Source organism: Anomaloglossus baeobatrachus, chromosome 1 (assembly GCF_048569485.1).
Source record: "Anomaloglossus baeobatrachus isolate aAnoBae1 chromosome 1, aAnoBae1.hap1, whole genome shotgun sequence".
Taxonomy (NCBI): domain Eukaryota; kingdom Metazoa; phylum Chordata; class Amphibia; order Anura; family Aromobatidae; genus Anomaloglossus; species Anomaloglossus baeobatrachus.
In genome coordinates, this window is record NC_134353.1 from 32,735,538 (window position 1) to 32,754,056 (window position 18,519).

The following is an 18,519-nucleotide window of genomic DNA, read 5'->3' on the forward strand; positions in this document are numbered from 1 at the left end:
AGTAATTTCCACCACATGTCATGTATGCGCATACTCAGGAAAAATTGCACAATAAATTATATGGTGCATTTTTCCCCTGATAATCTTGTACAAATGCAAAATTTTATGACGATTTTAACATTTTTGTGTAAAAAAAAATCTTTTTCTTCTACTTTGCTTTTGGTTCCTGTGAAGAACTTAAAGGCTTAATACATTTCTTGGATATGTTTTTGACCAGGTTGAGGGATGCAGTTTTTAGAATGGTGTCATTTTTGGGTAATTTATTTTACCTAGGCCTCTCGAAGTCACTTAAAATGTGACGTGCTCCCCAAAAAAATAGGGTTTTGTAAATTTTGTTGGAAACATGAGAAATTGCTGATGAACTTTGAACCCTTCTAACTTACTAACAAAAAAAAATTGCTTCAAATATTGCGCTGGTGTTAAGTAGACATGTGGCAAATGTTATTTAATAACTATTTTTGTGATATAACCCTAGGTTTTATGGGCATACAATTTAAAAGTGTAAAAATTGCAAAATTTTTAAAATTTTCACATAATTACCAACATTTTTGAGTCTGTGATTTTTTGGGAGCAGACCTATAATGCCCATGAAATAGAATGCGTGAAAAGCTCTGCAGACTTGCCCATCTTTGGTTCCACACAGTCAGTTGGGCTGTTGGAGAGTTGTGATGAGGAGGAAAACAATGGCAATTGGGGTGCTATATCAGAGTATAATACTGTGTATGATGTTTGAGGTGGAGGAAAAGTAGTAGAGGCCACTTGATGCAGTTCTTGTTATACACTGTAGAAAAGTGTTCTCTCTGGCCCTCATCTACAAGTCATACCGCTGTGTGGCTGCCAAACAAATGGAGTCAAGTTGCCCATCTAGCTACAGAATTTGTCAATTGTTTTTGGATAGGCGGAGCCAGTGTTTGTTCAAGGGAGCATTCGGTAACATTAGCGCTTACCACATGTACATCTCCAACACCACACCTATTCCCTCTTCTACCACAATTGTGGGATTAACCATTCATATTTTCTGTACTCTTCCCCTCTTTTAGGCCTCTTTCACACGCCCGTGAAAATCACGCATGTGTTTTATGGACGTGTCAAAGGTGCGTTTTGCCGCCGGTGTGCTTTGTGTATGGCACACGTGTGTTCTCCTTGTGTTATCCGTGATAACACACAGAGAACGGGAACTTTCTACTCACCTGTCCCTACCGTCACTGTTTGTGGTGCTGATCTGCCGTCTCCCGCCCTGCCGACTCCCCGCTGCTGCTGCTTCTGGCCGCAGTGAAGTGAATATTCTATTAGCATAATGAGCGGCAGTCGGCAGCAAGTGACAGCAACGGCAGAGACAGCAGGGCTGGAGAAGGTGAGTAAAGTTTTTTTTTTTTTCTTGCAGATACATGTGTTTTCTCCAGCGCATGTCAGACGGAACACATCCGTGTGGTACGTTTGTGTTACGTGTGACACCCGTGATGCCGGAGAAAACTTGGACATGTCTACGTGTGGATCACACGGGCACACGTATGCTTCACATGTACACACGTTCCATGGCAGAATATGCACATGAACGCAGACCCATTGATTTTAATGGGTCTACGTGTGCCCGTGTTTCCAATACGTGAGAAGGCTGACCATACATGTACCGGAGGCACGAACTTGTGAAAGAGGCCTTACGCAGCTTTTTCACAATACTAGACCCACACCTATCAGTCACATGTTACTAAATTAGCAATGACTATATGATGAATGGAAATTTTTCTTGGACTACAAATTTTGCAATCTCTATTTTGATGATGAAATGGACATTTTTTTGCTAGACCAAAGATTTTGTGATCTCTATTTAGATGATGAAATAACAATTTGGGGCTGGCCCACATAATTTGCAATCACTGTACATTGGTGGAACACAAATTTTCCTATTTTGCAGGCCACTGCACTATCACCCTCCAAACAATCTGAAATAGCGAAAGTTAAACAGCCTGATTAAGCTACTTAAGTTGTGTCAATTACAAATTGGTGCCAACACCGCATATCCAATTCCTATATGAAAGGGGACATGTGACTTAGGCAGCCAATGACACAAGCCCTTGTTTATGAATGTTGTATATGATTTATGTGTGACGCCCTGATAAAATCAGGTTGTCACAGAAGACTGCATCCATCTTCTAGTTGAGCTTGGACAGTGGAAGTGAGAGGAGTGAAGTGGTAGTCGAGGGTTGTAGCTCCCGGACTACTGGACTACCTGAGCTGACTAGGTGGCAGACGGCAGAGCAGGGCCACATGCAACAGAGATCCGGTCGTGAAAGACCTTAAGTGAACTGGAGCAGGGTTGTAGCCCGCCGATGCAGACAGCGGGAATCCGGTCCGGAGGCTGTGCACAGTCGGGGTACCTGAACCCCAGGGCGAGGACAGCTGCAAGCAACTTTCCAATTAACCAGCAGGGGACAAAATTCCAAGTTTTTTCCCACTAGCAGCCCAGATAGAGGAAGATGGAAGCCCAACTCGGGGGATAGGGCGGCTGCAAGTGCCTGCAAAAATCACAAGGGTCAGATCTCGCGGGCAACAGCTCCCACAACAAAGACACCGGGAGTGGACTTTTCCCGTTCCATGTGGACTAGTCAACACACGAGACACCAAACTAGAGTGCAGGAGGAAGGGTCACTGTTCTAATCACCCGTGAGCGGGACCCGAGCACACCCCTTCGGGGGCTACCGGTATCCGGCACATGGTTTACTACTTGGAATCTGTATGACTTATTCAAAAACTGTGAGTACACCGTTATCATCCGGTCCAGCCTGTAGACTTTGCTCTCGCACTGCACTGTACCTACACCTTGGCCCCTGGATGACATCTCCCCTACCCATGGAGGGGATATGTGGCGCCCTGGACAAGCCAGGGGCCACAGAGCACAACACCAACACACCCCACACTCCCAGCAGGCACACCGAAGTCAGACACAAAACCCTTGTTGCCTTCCTCCAGGGGCTGATGATCACACCAAAGGGTGGGCCAGGCGGTTGGTCCCGCCCACCGAGGAGTTCACAGTCCTGGAGGCGGGAAAACCAGGCAGATTAGTTGTGGAGTTTGAAGTGGAAGGAGGAAAGTAGTAAGAGAGCAGCCTGAAGTTGGTCCGGGTGTGTGACCCGGACAGATCAGCAAGGTTGGCAGACGGTGGTGACCGTCTGCAGGAGTGGCCTATCTGAGTTACCGTAAGGACCGTGGACGGGCGGTGGCCTGGCGGTACCGGACCGGTACACAAAGAGAAGCCAGCACCATCTGGCAGGGGCTTTTCGGACCCCGGCAAGGCTAGGATTCGCCGTGAATTTGCCGAATCCGTTAGTGAAGGGGACCTCCTGGGTTTCCAAACAGTCAAGTCCCGACAGAAGGCAACAGTCCAACCAACAGAGGGAGACACCGCCACCGCCAAGGCAACCGTTTCTCAGGGCCAGCGCCTGCGGGCAAAGAGGGGCTCCTCCAGCCCATATCCAAGCTGGGGAGCGGGTTACCGGTGGGAACCCATCGGAACCATCAACCGTACTTAGGTGCATGGAAAGGCAGTCACCATCAACCTGCCGGGAGAAACAACACCGCAGCCGTCTGTGGTACCCGTCCATCCAGCTGAGGGTTTTACCGAGAACTGTGTCTTCATCCTTGGGCTGAGTGAGTACCACCGTGCCGTGCGGCACAGCGCTGCCCCTGCGACCCTGCACCTCGCCAGGCCCCGTAACCCGCCTGCCATCCATCCCTACCCCATCACCGGGCCCCGGGACAACCAACCCCCTACCCACGGAGGGGAGAACTAACAACAAAGCTGCTCCCTGTCACCGCTCCCGGGATCCCTGTCCAGAGCAGCGGTGGTGTCACCAATATCACCACAACCGTGGGTGGTGTCACGGACAATAAATCCCCATAATCAATCCAATCCCCCCTTTTCACTCACGGGCGAGGAGCGCCGCTCGAGTCCCCGGGATCCGGCCCACCGCTCAAGCCACCACCGAGCAGCAGCACCAGCGGCCGGACCCGAGCAGTGGGAGAGCGCAGCGTCCCCTCCTCCGCCCGCCACAGATTCCATCCTGCTGTGCCGCTCCATCAGCCCCAGGTGCCCCATACTGAGACAGCGGTGGTGTCACTAAAGTATCACCGCAATCCATGGGTGGCGTCACTGACAAACTCTCCCCTGTAAATAACCCCTTTATTAAGTTGTGGGCGACGGGCTGCTGCCTGAGCCCTGGATCCGACTGCCACTCAAGCCCCAGCCACGATGCCAGATCCAAGCATCTCGGGTAGCCCCCCTGCCGTGGCCTGCGCCCCCGCCTGTGACAACAATCTTGGTGTCATGAACAGGATTCTTACCCCATCCACTAACCTGGGTGAAGTGCGCCATTCCTCGACTGTTAACCCGAGAAAAGCTGAAATTTCTCGGACTGCCGCCATGTTGCCCGCCATTTTGATGCAAAAAACAACAAGCTCACCATTTTCATCCCCGAAAAGACCGCGAGTCTGAAGCTCTGCCCACCTTCCTGTGAACGCAGCTGGAGAATGCTGCCGAAACCCAAGGGGGAAGGTGAGGGAGTGGCATGTGACCAGAGCTGATAAAGAGCAGGGACACCAGGACTCTGCAGAAATCCATTCCTGGACATCAGCGCGGCAAGATGTCACAGCAAGTTGGCAGTCAGCGTCCGGAGAGTTCCGTCCCCGGAAACGCTGACTGGATCGAGGAGGATCCAGGCCCAAGCCCACTTCATGCTGGCGAAGTGGACGTTGGAGATGATTAGAACCTACCGGGACAAGGACTGTCTCCGGCAAGTTACTTTCCGGGTCAGGGTCCTGACATACCAAGGACAGGTTCACCATTTCAACCCCCAAAAGGGGTGGGGGTTCATCTACGAGCCGGGACTGGAGGCCGAGATTTTTGTGTCCCGGAGGGATGTAGCCCCTCATCTACCAACTGGCCATCCAGATCGTAATCTGGAACCCGGAGACATGGTCGGCTACACCAGGTACTGTGGAGAGCGAGGGTGGTTTGCCCTTGATGTCAAGAAGTGGGCAATAGTCAATGAGGAGCCATGCCTCGCCTCCCACCGTCATCTACATGAGAAGGAGTAAAAGGTAGCGGAACCCGGCAACCTCCTTTCCCCAGTTAACCCAGCTCTTCCCCTTTGTTAATGGACCATGGCCTCAGGACTGGCAGAGGCCACCCAAAGACTTTCTTGGGTTATTGTACATACCCCCATTTGCCTTCTTTTTCCCCTAATTACCAGGACTGTAGCACCCATTGGAGAGGATTGGTTGGAGGAAGGGCCTGCGGTAGAGGCGGCCGAGGCCCAGTCACTAACAAAACTGGTGGCTAAACTCCAGGCCACAGGGTTCTGGACTTTGGGACTCTTTGGGGTGGACTGGTGGGAATGGGACTCTGTTTTTGCAACGTTCAAGAAATGTGCCTCCCTGTAAGGGAATGAAATGTTCAAAAGTTTAAAATGTTATGTTTTTACCGTTTTTACCTTTTTCAGAAGCAAAAAAATAAAAACTGGTGCCGGACAGCCTGAGGACAGGCTGTGTTCTACCAAGGGGGAGTGTGACGCCCTGATAAAATCAGGTTGTCACAGAAGACTGCATCCATCTTCTAGGTGCAGGATTCCTTCCTCCTTGGCCCTCCAACACAACCCCACACACAGGTATATTCACCAGCCACAAAGCCTAGTCACCCCCGAGGACAGTATGGACACACCAGTGGACGGGGCAAGGCAGATGGTTTCGCCCACCTAGGGGTCCTGAGGTGTTAAAGGGAGGGAACACAAGAGACAAGACAGTTAGTTGAGCTTGGACAGTGGAAGTGAGAGGATTGAAGTGGTAGTCGGGGGTTGTAGCTCCCGGACTACCTGAGCTGGCTAGGTGTCAGACAGCAGAGCAGGGCCACAGGCAACGGAGATCCAGTCGCGGGAGACCATAAGTGGACCGGGGCAGGGTTGTATCTGGAGCCGACAGCGGGAATCTGGTCTGGAGGCCGTGCACATTCGGGGTACCTGGACCCCAGGGCAAGGACAGCTGCTAGCACCTTTCCAATTAACCAGCAGGGGACAAGATTCCAAGATTCTTGTCCCACTAGCAGCCCAGATTGAGCGAGACAGAAGCCAAATGCAGGGAATAGGGCATCTGCAAGTTCCTGCAAAAATCCCAAGGGTCAGATCTCGCGGGCAACAGCTCCAACAGCAAAGACACCGGGAGTGGAATTTTCCCATTCCATGCAGACTAGTCAACACATGAGACACCAAACTAGAGTGCAGGAGGAAGGACCCCTGTTCTGATCACCGGTGTGATATCCGGCACTTGGTTTACTACTTGGACTCTGTGTGACTTATTCAAAAACTGTGAGTACACCGGTATCATCCGGTCCAGCCTGCAGACTGTGCCCCAGCACTGCACTCCACATACACCTGAGCCCTGGGACCACACCTCTCCTACCCATGGAGGTGTCACCAAACTATTACCGCAACCGACGCGTAGCGTCACTGACAAACTCTCACCTGTAAATAACCCCTTAATTAAGTTGTGGGCGACGGGCTGCTGCACGAGCCCCAGATTCGGCTGCCACTCGAGCCACAGCCACGATCCCACGATCCCTGCGCCCCCGCCCGCAACATATGTGCCATGATTGGCAGCTAGAACATCCCCACATAGCTAAGAAAAAAAACAGTTCCTCTGACATCTCCCACCCCTTTCCCTCATCAAACGCTTCCCCTGGATTATCATACAGCACCATTATCCTAGCCAAAGTGATAATAAGGTAGAAGAAAAGTATTAGTGCAACTGTAAACAGTTAACAAACAAAATCAGTCTTTGCTGATTTTTAAGAAAGTGTTCGGGAATCCCATCACAACCCAAATATGCCAAGGCTCGGTACAAATTTGAGATTGAACAACTTTTTTTTAACAAGTTTGCTCATCTCTACCTGGTAGTAGGCGAACTGGAATGACCAAAATTGACTGCAGACCACAAGCCACTTGATCTCCTGAGGTTTAGCATCAAATGGCGGCCAATAGCTCCTGGATTTGGTTTGATTGGGACTGGGTTGTTGTATGCAGACTACCATGGGATCCTTGATCTGGCATACAGTTTACTTCTTATGTGTTAACCTTGCCAGGGTCTTTGTTGTCTTCCACAACATTCTGGGCATCCCAACGGACCAACTACTTCATCAAATCCAACTGAATGTCTATAGCCCAGTATTCAATTTGCACAGCTCCTGTAGTAGCCATTTGCTGCTGAGGCTGTATGACCATTCCGGTCCTGTTCTCAAGGTCAAGCTAGTGTGGTTGTATATAGTGGCATTCAAAACCTGTATGCCACACTTATGACCTGCTGGGACTGACTGCCCATGTGGCTTGCTGTTTATGGAGCCTTTTTATGGTGTCTAGGAAAACCTGTCCCCTTTAGGATAATCTGAGTTGAGTAGTATGCCACTGCTGCTACCAGTTGTAGAGACACAAGGGTAAATGGGTGCTTTCATCTGCTGTCATAGCTGTCTTCATAAAGACTGCATGAACCAGTGAATGCTTGCTCTCCTTCTTTGTGGTTAAAACACTCTCAGACAACACAGGGTGAGTGAGCCACACATTACAAGACTTTGTGGGTTCACCACCAGGCAAAAAAAAAATAGTGCATTGCCAGCAAGAACACAAGATGGTACAAGCAACAGAGTATCACCCTTCCACTGGACCCACAGGGATCAGAGTCTTTTTGACTTCCAGCTTCCATGGTCAACTAACCCAGTCCAGCAAAACCCTGTTTTTGGCGGACACCCTCTGGGTAGAGATCTGTGAAGAGTTTTGTGAAACTTCAGCTGGAAGTGTGGCTCCTAAACTGAAATTCTGTAGAATATCTGAAGTGAAGCAATTCTGTGTTTCTTCTGCAGAACCGAAGCTCCTGAACTGAAATTATGAAGAATACTTCTTTACGTGTAGCAGTTCAGTGATTCCTCCAGTTTGAACTTAAGCTCCTCAGCAGAGGGTCTTGCAGAGACTCAAGCGAGCTTTACACGCTATGACATGTCTAGCAATTGCTAGCGATATCGTACGCAAAAGCACCCTCCCCATCATGCATGCGATATCGTGTGATCGCTGCCATAGCGAACATTATCGCTACGGCAGCGTCATACGCTCTTACCTGGTCGGCGGTGTCGCTGTGACTGCCGAACAATCCCTCCCTCAAGGAGGAGGTGCATTTGGCGTCACGGCGACGTCACCACAACGTCACTAAGCGGCCGGTCAATCAAAGCGGAGGGGTGGAGATGAGCGGCACGAACATCCCACCCAACTCCTTCCTTCCTCATTGCAGGCGGGACACAGGTAAGGTGACGTTCCTCACTCCTGCGGTGTCACACACAGCGATGTGTGCTGCCGCAGGAACGAGGAACAACATCTTTAAACAACCATTAACAATTTTTGGTTTTAGGACGACCTCTCCATGGTGAGCAATTTTCACCACTTTAGAGGACGTTTAAGGTCACTGGTAAGTGTTACACGCTGCAATACCGTTAATGATGCCGGATGTGCGTCATGAACGACGTGACCCCGACGATAAAACATTAACGATATCATAGCGTGTAAAGCCTCCTTCAGTCCTAGTGACAGAAGCAAGGCCCTTTCACACCACTCAATTCTCTTGCAGTATTGGTGGAGATGGCCATGCTCTCATTGGTTGCAAGTTCAACGGTTGAGGAAATACACATTTATAGACAGTAAGGGGTACTTTGCATGCTGTGACATCGCTAGCCGATTGTAGCGATGCCGAGCGCGATAGTCCCTACCCCTGTCGCAGATGCGATATCTTGTGATAGCTGCTGTAGCGAACATTATCGCTATGGCAGCTTCACACGCACTTACCTGCCCTGCAACCCGCCTCCTTCGTAAGGGGGCGGGTCGTGCGGCATCAAAGCAATGTCACACGGCAGGTGGCCAATAGAAGCAGAGGGGCGGAGATGAGCAGGATGTAAAAATCACGCCGACCCTCTTCCTTCCTCATTGCAGGCGGGACGCAGGTAAGGAGATGTTCCTCGCTCCTGCGGCTTCATACACAGCGATGTGTGCTGCCGCAGGAACGAGAAACAACATCGTACCTGTCGCTGCAACTAAATTATGGAAATGACCGACACTACACAGATCAACGATTTTCGCTGCTTTTGCGATCATTTATCAGTGCTTCTAGGTTTTACATGTTGTGACATCGTTACCGGCGCCAGATGTGCGTCACTTTCGATTTGACCCCAACGAGATCGCAGTAGCGATGTCGCAACGTGCAAAGTACCCCTTAGTCTCTGATCAGTCTGGGATGAGACAATAGTTAACTTTTCTTAATTTAATAAACAATAGGTCCTATATGTCTGGCTTAATTACAACAGTCAACATTCTCACAAGTGACCAAATGCTGAGTCGTCACAATGAGCATGACAATTCGGAAATGAAGAATGAAGAGGAGGCGGTAAGGAACTGGAGAGGGAGATGGTTTAAATCATGATGGAATTATGGCCCACTTTTTCAGTTGTTGAAACCAGGCTCCAAATCACTTCCCACCTCCATGAGGCTCATGTGTACCACCCCGCTCTCGACAGCCGAGCTGCTCGGATCCGGCCCTTCTGTGGGTGGCTCGAGGGTCTCCGGACCCGGGGGCCTCATGGTCACTTCAAATGCAAAGGGGGAGTGATGGGATGTTGGGTGTAGGACGTAAATGTACGGGCTGAGCCGTACGGAGTTCGTGACGCTACCCACGGTGTGTGGTGATATTGGACACCATCACTGCAGTTACGGGGCACCCGGGGGAGATGTTGTGCAGCAAGTTGTTAACCCCTCCGTGGGTAGGGATGTTGGCCCCGGGACCCGTTGAGGGTTTGGCGGGGTTTGGCGGTGCAGGGAGATGGGCGATCACAGGGTGCTGATGTTCTCACTATTAGTAAACACACGAGTCTCTGGTAAAAAAAGGTGATGGTGGTCGATACCCGCAGCCGGCTGCATTTGGGTTCCCCCACCCGGCTGGTGGTCTCTGTCTTTCTCCTGCACCCATTTAGAATGGTGGACTGCCTGTTCTTGCAACTTCAGGAGTCCGCTCCCGGCTTGTGGTCGCCTAAGTAGTCCTTTGCCCGCAGACGCTGGCCCGTGGACTCTCTGAGCCGTGGCGGTGGCCTTTTATCCCCCTTGGTGGGCTTTTGCCTTCAATCGGGACTTTGGGTGGGAAAGGACCTCTAGTCCTGGCTGCAATCAGTTAATTAACTAAGTCCAGTAGCTTCTGGGCCTAGTTTCAGGGTCTGAGTACGCCCCTGTGTGCTCCGGTTTTCGAGCCTGTTCCCCGGGTCGGTACCAGTGGGCCACTACCCTGTCCCGTTCCACCTCAGTTCCACCGAGCCGTCTTCCTGGCTCCTGCAGATGGAGACCGCCGTCTGCCTCCTAGCCAAAGGCACCAGGGCTCCTACCCTGGTACCTGTCCAATTTGGGTATTCGCCTCTGCTTGAGCTGGACACAGCTCCAGCCCACGCTCCTCTCCAACTTGAACTCCAAACCTTATCTGGCTACTTTCCAACCCCGGGCTATCTAAAACTCTTAGGTGGGCGTCTTCCAACCACCTGGTTCCACCCCCTGGTGTGTCTATCAAGCCCTGAGGGGGGTGACTAGGGTTTTAAGGGTTGGCTGTGTGTTACCTGTGAGGGAAAGGTGTGATGCGGGGCCCTATCTGTGACTACCAGGCCCGGCCAGGGCGTCACACATGCAGTGAGCCATCAGGGAAATGGAGCATCCTGGCCACAGACACTTGCCCACTTGTCTATGGTTGAGTCAACCTCCAATTAGGTGTGTTGCTGAGGGCATGGGTAATGTCTTGGGATACATGCATGCTTGGGTAAGTCGGGGACAGCATACTGGGAGAAATATTGATGATGGGGGCCTGAGTGCAGAACATCCGTCACTGCCATCAGGTTGCTGAAAGTCTAAATGGTAACATTTCCAGGACTAGAAGTTTTGAACTGTGGTCAATTAGTGTTTGGGCCTGTGGATGGGTGGCTGCATATTTCTAGTTGCATTCCAAGAACTGGGGTAAAGACAGCTGCACTGGAAATGGACGTGGATGTTATGCTCGCTGGATGAGCAAGGATTTTAGTAAACCCACTGGGACACAACAAACAGAAACATGGAGGGGCTTAACTACAGGCTTTGGTATAATGCCTCAAGCATATGGAAAAATATTGGAATATACAATGAAAAATGCTACTTGCTAATTTGAACATGTGAATAATGAAATGCATACCTGCCATGAATATTAGGAAAAAGGAGATATTTAGCAATGGCATTGATCAATGTAACTGAGCCCCAAGACCTCGTCAAGGTATATCTCTATATTGGGGTCCCTAGCTCTGTGACCCTAACTGTGTGTCATCTCATTGCAATTAAAAACTGCTGTGGGTGGAGAGGGGTAACTAAGGACTTTCTTATATAGGAGATGGAAAAAACATGGGCGAAAGGGGCGGAGCTGTGTTCACATTCAGAAAAAAACTACATATAACTGAATAGGATAACTGAAGTGAGCACTAATATATATATATATATTATGAGTGCAAGCCAAAAAATACATACTATATAAGGATAAGGCTGCACATCAAACTTAGATAATGGTATAATGCCTCAAGCATATGGAAAAATATTGGAATAGACAATGAAAAATGCTACTTGCTAATTTGAACATGTGAATAATGAAATGCATACCTGCCATGAATATTAGGAAAAAGGAGATATTTAGCAATCGCATTGATCAATGTAACTGAGCCCCAAGACCTCGTCAAGGTATATCTCTATATTGGGGTCCCTAGCTCTGTGACCCTAACTGTGTGTCATCTCATTGCAATTAAAAACTGCTGTGGGTGGAGAGGGGTAACCAAGGACTTTCTTATATAGGAGATGGAAAAAAAATGGCCAAAATGGTTTTCTCCAAAGCCCCTTATGGTGGAGGTGTTACGATGCAGGAATCTGTTCGGGTGCTACTCAGGAGACTGGTGTTGTATCAGCTGGCCCCAGGGTAATGGGAGTGACAGTCACTAGCAATACATCCCAATGGCAGCAGATATAGAGACTCCGTCTGGGATAGATATTTGGACGGATGGATGGGCAGTAGCAGCTGGTGAGCAGCAGGTATCATGGAAGGCAGCCACAGTAGCATCAATTTTTTTTTTTTATTAGAAATAAAACAAAAAAACATTTAGAGTCTCCATCTTTATTATAAAAAAAATCTTAGTCCGATGTAATCCACAGGGACAGCAATGTCAGCTTCATCACTCTGTACAGACACAGTCTATACAAAGTGAGATGCAGAGAAAGCCATGTCAGCTCTGCTAAATCGCTTTGTAAAGAGCGAGAAACAGGTTGACAGTGAGGGTATGATTGAACTTGCATCTCGCATTGCATCACTCTCACAGCTTATTGATAAACAGAAACAACATGTAATTTCTCACAAACTTTAAAAGCTTCCAATTATAAAACAATTTTTCTTTATTACAAAAAGTGCCATACAATACACAAACAATATATCATTAAAAAAGCAGTTATACACTTACTGATATAGCAAAAAACACATATACACATAAAGGTACCCCTCTACAATTTCCCTAGTCCCTATTCAGACCTAGGCTTTATTGCACATTAATGTCTGTAATATAGGAAACCTAGAATTAATCAAAATACCTATCAGTCCATAGTCAGCAGTCACAGGTCCAGGTCTTACCAATATAAGAAAACTGTCCCTGTGTGTCAGATTTCAGTGAGGAGTGGATACTCCATGTGGGCTTTATAGGGACAGTGCGGGCATGGTGATATGCATGTCCCTTTTTGTAATAAAGAAAAATTGTTTCATAATTAGAAGCCTTTAAAGTTTGTGGGAACTCGCATTGCATCACCCCGCAAAGCCTGAAGCTCTCAGATTAGGAGCACCTCAGCTGCATGGAAATACATGCAGCTGACAACTCCTGTCAAGAGATTGTGCTCCGTGATGCGCTGCGAAACTCACACAGTGACAATCAAAGTTCAGTTAACAGGACCTTTGATGATGTCATAGTCATGTGACCAGTCTGTAACCAAGGAGGTAATACAACATTCACAGCTGACTGGTCACATGGCCATGACGTTACTGAAGGTCCTTTAGTCAGTCAGCAATGATTGGATGTGGAAGCAGAGTCTGCAAGACGTGTCGCGGGACCTGTAAGTATAATGACAATGTTTATTATTAACTATATTCCTTATTTTACAGCCCCCCCCCAGTACCATCCCATAACTGTAAAGCCCGAGTTCAGTGATTTGATGCCAGTTCGCTTTTTCTTGATCCCAATCTTTACAAAACGATCAGGCGAGGCTCCCGATGCCGTTCATCAGGGGAATCGCCCATCGCTATCAATAACCTCATCTTTCACTTCTGCAATCTGTTGCTCCTACTGACTTCTAGACTTAATATGACTTGTTGGCAACTGTGCATCATCATTATCTACCTCTTGAGACAGTAATCAACAGTCCCCCTTGTCACCTTCTTCTGTCTGTGGCTAAGCAAATATTTGTGCACCACCACACACGAGCTCCTCCTGTGAATCTTGAAACATGGACACTGGTAGACCAGAAGAAACCATAAATGGAAAGGTAAAGAGCTCCTTGGAGTGTCCAAGTGTGGTGTCACTTCTCTCCTTAGGGTAGCTTTACATGCTGCGACATTGCTAGCTGATGCTAGCAATGGCGAGCGTGATAGCACCCGCCCCTATCTTTATGCCGATATGTGAAGATCGCTGCCATAGCGAACATTATCGCTATGGCAGTGTCACACGTACTTACCTGCTCGGCGACATCGCTGTGACCGGTGAACCGCCTCCTTTCTAAAGGGGCGGTTCTCTCAGCATCACAGCGACGTCACTAAGCGGCCGCCCAATCAAAGCGGAGGGGCGGAGATGAGCGGGACAAACATCCCGCCAACCTTCTTCCTTCCTCATTGCTGGCGTGTGGCAGGTAAGGAGAGGTTCTTCATTCCTGCGGCATCACACGTAGCGATGTGTGCTGCCGCAGGAACGAGGATCAACTTCACCCAAGCGACAGCAGCGATAATTGGGAGAGGACCCCCATGTCAACGAGGAGCAATTTTGGACGTTTTTGAAACGATCCAAAATCACTCCGAGGAGTCACACACAACGAGATCGCTACAGCGGCCGGATGTGCGTCACAAAATCCGTGACCCCAATGAGATCGCTGTAAAGCCCGCTTTAGACTCTTCATGGTGAGATGAAGAAGAATCAGGGTGAGTATTATGTGGTTATGAGCCTTGACTAGTCAGACTGGACCATGTGGAAGATAGGGTCTTGCTGATAAACGAATGAAATGTTTAGAAAATATAATATACATTTTTAACTAGCAGCAACACACTGTTTATGCATATGTTGCCTTGCTACAAGCCCGTAATACACAATGCCTACTACAGAATTTCACCTGACACTAATTGCTCTGTAACAACACATCAGACTCTCACCTACCTTGACAAGCTTCAAATGATCCTGAATAACCTCTTCCGACAAGCCTACAACCTGCAGAATCCCTCAGTCTGATACAGCACCGCACAATCAGCTCTACCCTCATCTACTGTATCCTCACCCATCCTTTGTAGACTGTGAGCCCTCGTGGGCAGGGACCTCTCTCCTCTTGTACCTGTCCGTGCCTTGTATTGTTTATGATTATTGTACCTGTCCCTATTATGTATACCCCTTTCACATGTAAAGTGCCATGGAATAAATGGCACTAGAATAATAATAAATAATAATATAGTAATAATAATTGCAAACAAAGGGCGGTATTGCAGATGAATATAAGCACTGTGGAATTAATGATTCTATAAAAGTAAATAAAAGTAAATAAATATTATTATTAGTTTTATTACTATTAGAGAATAGAATTACTTTTTTAGCTAGCCGCCGCACACTGTGTAATGTTTGAACACTGCCTACAGGCATGTAATACATGATCTCTACTAGAGCAGGTTACCTACACTTTAGGCCACTTTACATGCTGCGATATCGTTACCGATATCGCTAGCATGCGCACCCGCCCCCATCGGTTGTACGACACGGGCAAATCGCTGCCCGTGGCGCACAACATCGCTCAGACCCGTCACACTACTTACCTGCCTAGCGACGTCGCTGAGACCGGCGAACCGTCTCCTTTTTAAGGGGTGCTTCATTCGGCATCACAGCAACATCACTAAGCCAGCGCCCAATAGAAGCGGAGGGGCATAGATGAGCGGGACTTAACATCCCGCCCACCTTCTTCCTTCCTCATTGCCGGTGGACGCAGGTAAGGATATGTTCGTCGTTCCTGCGGTGTCACACATAGCGATGTGTGCTGCCGCAGGAACGACGAACTACATCATAAATGCAGCAGCAACGATAATTGGGAATAGGGGGGCATGCCACCGATTAGCGATTTTGCACGTTTTTGTGACGATGCAAAATCTCTCATAGGTGTCACACGCAACGACATTGCTAAAGCGGCCGGATGTGCGTCACAAATTCCGTGACCCCAACAAGATCGCTTGAGCGATGTTGTAGCATGTAAAGCGGCCTTAAGTCCAGTTAGGATCAATGTTATTATAGAATAACTAAAATTTTCTAAGTATCAGCAGCACGCTGTGTAAGGCTGGAATCACTGGCTATGGGCCGGTAATACATGATCCTTACTTCAGAACCTCAACCAAAATTAATTTAAAACTAAGGACAGTATTATTAGGGACTAGAATGGACTTTTTAGCTAGCAGCATGCTGCGTAAGGCTTAAATCACTGGTTACAAGCTTGTAATGCGTGATCTGTACTGTTCCTCCTCCAGCAGAATCTCTCCCTAGACCCTACACTATTTCTTGATAAACTGCAGCAAACATGGCATCTCTTGGTCTTACACTTGCCGGATTATTTATGGGGTTGTCTAACAGATTAGTAACCCCTGGCCCTTGAAGCCAGCTGTCAATTCACAGCTGCCATCAATCCCAAATGTGTTAACACGATTGCCCCCGCACAAGGCCAGTCAGGAACAGCTGGGTAAAGATCCAGGATTGTCACATCTAATTTGTGTGCCACTTCTTGGGTGGCTGAAGGTTGCTATATTTAGAATGCGAAGGGCCAAATATCCATGTCCCTTTCCCACCTGGTAATACCAGCCCCTAGTTGTCTGCTTTGCTTTTGCTGGATATGAAAAATTGGTGGCATCTGTCTTTTTCAGTTATTTATTTATTTAAAACATGAGATCCCTTATATTTTTGTTTACAAGCCAATGTAAAGCTGATAGCTGGGGGCTGATCTTATCAGGCAGGACAGAGCCATGGATTTTGGCATGTTCCCAGCCTGATGTCACCCTGCAACTGCTGCTTTACCTTTGGCTAGCTATCAAAACAGGGAATATTTTTTTCATTTGAATTAGTGGTTGGGAAGGGCAAGGAAATCAGTGAAATTGTAGAAAAAAGTGCTCAAATTAATGGGAACAGTAAAGAACAGCTACTAGCATTTGCCAAGTACTTTCTACAACTCACATCAGATTCATGGTGTCCTCCTTAGTGCAGTGATGAGCACTGATAAGAATTGTAGTCACTCCCTGGAAAATGCCATTCTTTACTGTTCCTATTCATTTGAGTGTTGTGTCCTACCCTTTCACTTAATTCCCTGCCCTCCCCAGTCCTTTATAACTATAAAGCCTCCAAACACCGAACTTCAACATGGACTTCCAGGAGAAGTTCACTTTCGAGATATGGATAGAGATGAGCAAACCTGAACAGTACAGTTTGGTGTTCGTACCAAAGATGGACTTTAGAAAAAATGAGTGTTTGAGTTCGGAATTTGGATGCTTTACGTATGTGGTCACTCAATCAAGCATCGATGTGCTTGGGTACTCTCAGTGTTCAGAACAGTACAAGCTGCTTGCAGTGTTTGAATGGCTCAAACTGGGAGTAAAAACAGTTGTCGAATGTAGTGTGCACAAAAAAATGAAAAAACCCTTCCCCTGGTAATGCTCTGCTGATGGCTGGCTGAATGTGGGTGGAGAACCGAACTGCCAATCACTGACTTATGATGGGTATCAGGTCAAGTTCGGGTCCAAAACTGAAGTTTATTTAAAATTCAGCTGAACCCACCAAACCCCAACTTCAATGGGTCCGTTAATCTCTAGATAAGGAAACTAGGTGTCCAGTACGAATGCTGAACTTTAGCGTTCGAGTTCACGCATCAAGAGTTACATATTAACAAATTTAAATGTACGTAATAGCCAATAAACAATGTAATGATGAATATAATATGAAATAATTATGATTTAATAAATTATATTCTACAGTCCCAATTTTAGAGAATACAGACATCTCCTGACATTCATTTTTGCCATTAATGATATTAACAATGATCCTGCCATTCTTCCAAACATCACCCTTGGATATCATCTGTACGATTCATGTGAAAATGTGAATAAAGTTATCAAAGATGTTCTCCAGATAATGTCCGGACACTCAGTAACAGCTCCTAATTATTCATGTATGGACCATGGTAATGTAGCTGGCTATATCGGAGACCAAGGGTCGGCCACCTCCCTGCCAATGGCCCAGTTATTGGGTATGTATGGATATACGCAGGTGAGTTCTGATGAAGAGGCATGTAAAGAGGCGTAACTGGATAATGCAGTTTCAAAGCAACCATAAGACACTGGTGAATCTTGGTGCATTTTTTTTTCCATTAAAATACATGTACCTCTCCCCATCCTGAGTTATGTATGTATGTACTGTTTGTATTGCTGTTGCTATTAAAATTATTAATTGTATGATATATGGTGAATTTTTTTCTTGGGTTTTATTAAAAAATGGCAAGTTTTATTAAATATGTTTGAAGCCGCAGGCAGAAGTAAATATGATGCAAATCCATTTGATTAAGAAATTATTTAATTTTACATTCTCACAGGTCCCCATATGTAGAGATGAGTGAACCTGTTCAATAAAGATTCGCCAATTTCAAATTCAGTACAAGCTTTAATGCCCCGTCAAACGCAGCGATATTGCTAGTGAGCGTACCCGCCCCCGTCATTTGTGCGTCATGGGCAAATCGCTACCCGTGGCGCACAATATCGTTCGGAGCCGTCACACGGACTTACTTGCCTAGCGATGTCTCTGGCACTGGCGAACCTATGGGGGTCCCATAGGAAGAGGGTGAAGCAGAAAAGTATGAGGAAGGCATAGCACATTCTGTAAGGTCCAGACAGTCATCGCATAGGCAGCTGTCACAGGAGGGGGAAGTTAATCAATTGAGATGGCCTCATGGTAACAGACAAACTGGTAGTGAAGGTACAGGAGCTGAGGAACAAATAGAGGAGGAAAAGGTAATGGGCACTGAAAATTCCAAAGTTGAAGAAGATATGGATCCTGTCTCCTTTGCCCATGGTTAGTGGAATGGGAGGGATGAGGCAAGCTTGAGTGTTACCCCATCACCAATATAACATGGACATGCAACT

The 18,519-nt window shown here is 47.6% G+C and overlaps 1 protein-coding gene across 1 annotated transcript in view; it reads left to right on the forward strand.

Moving 5' to 3' along the window:
• Positions 1–18,519, forward strand: part of LOC142243005 (vomeronasal type-2 receptor 26-like) — a 175,116-nt gene that overhangs the window by 39,722 nt on the left and 116,875 nt on the right. Inside the window, exon 2 of the mRNA XM_075314884.1 lies at positions 17,359–17,650. Coding sequence (XP_075170999.1) covers positions 17,359–17,650 — 292 coding nt within the window. The remainder of the gene's footprint in view (positions 1–17,358; positions 17,651–18,519) is intronic.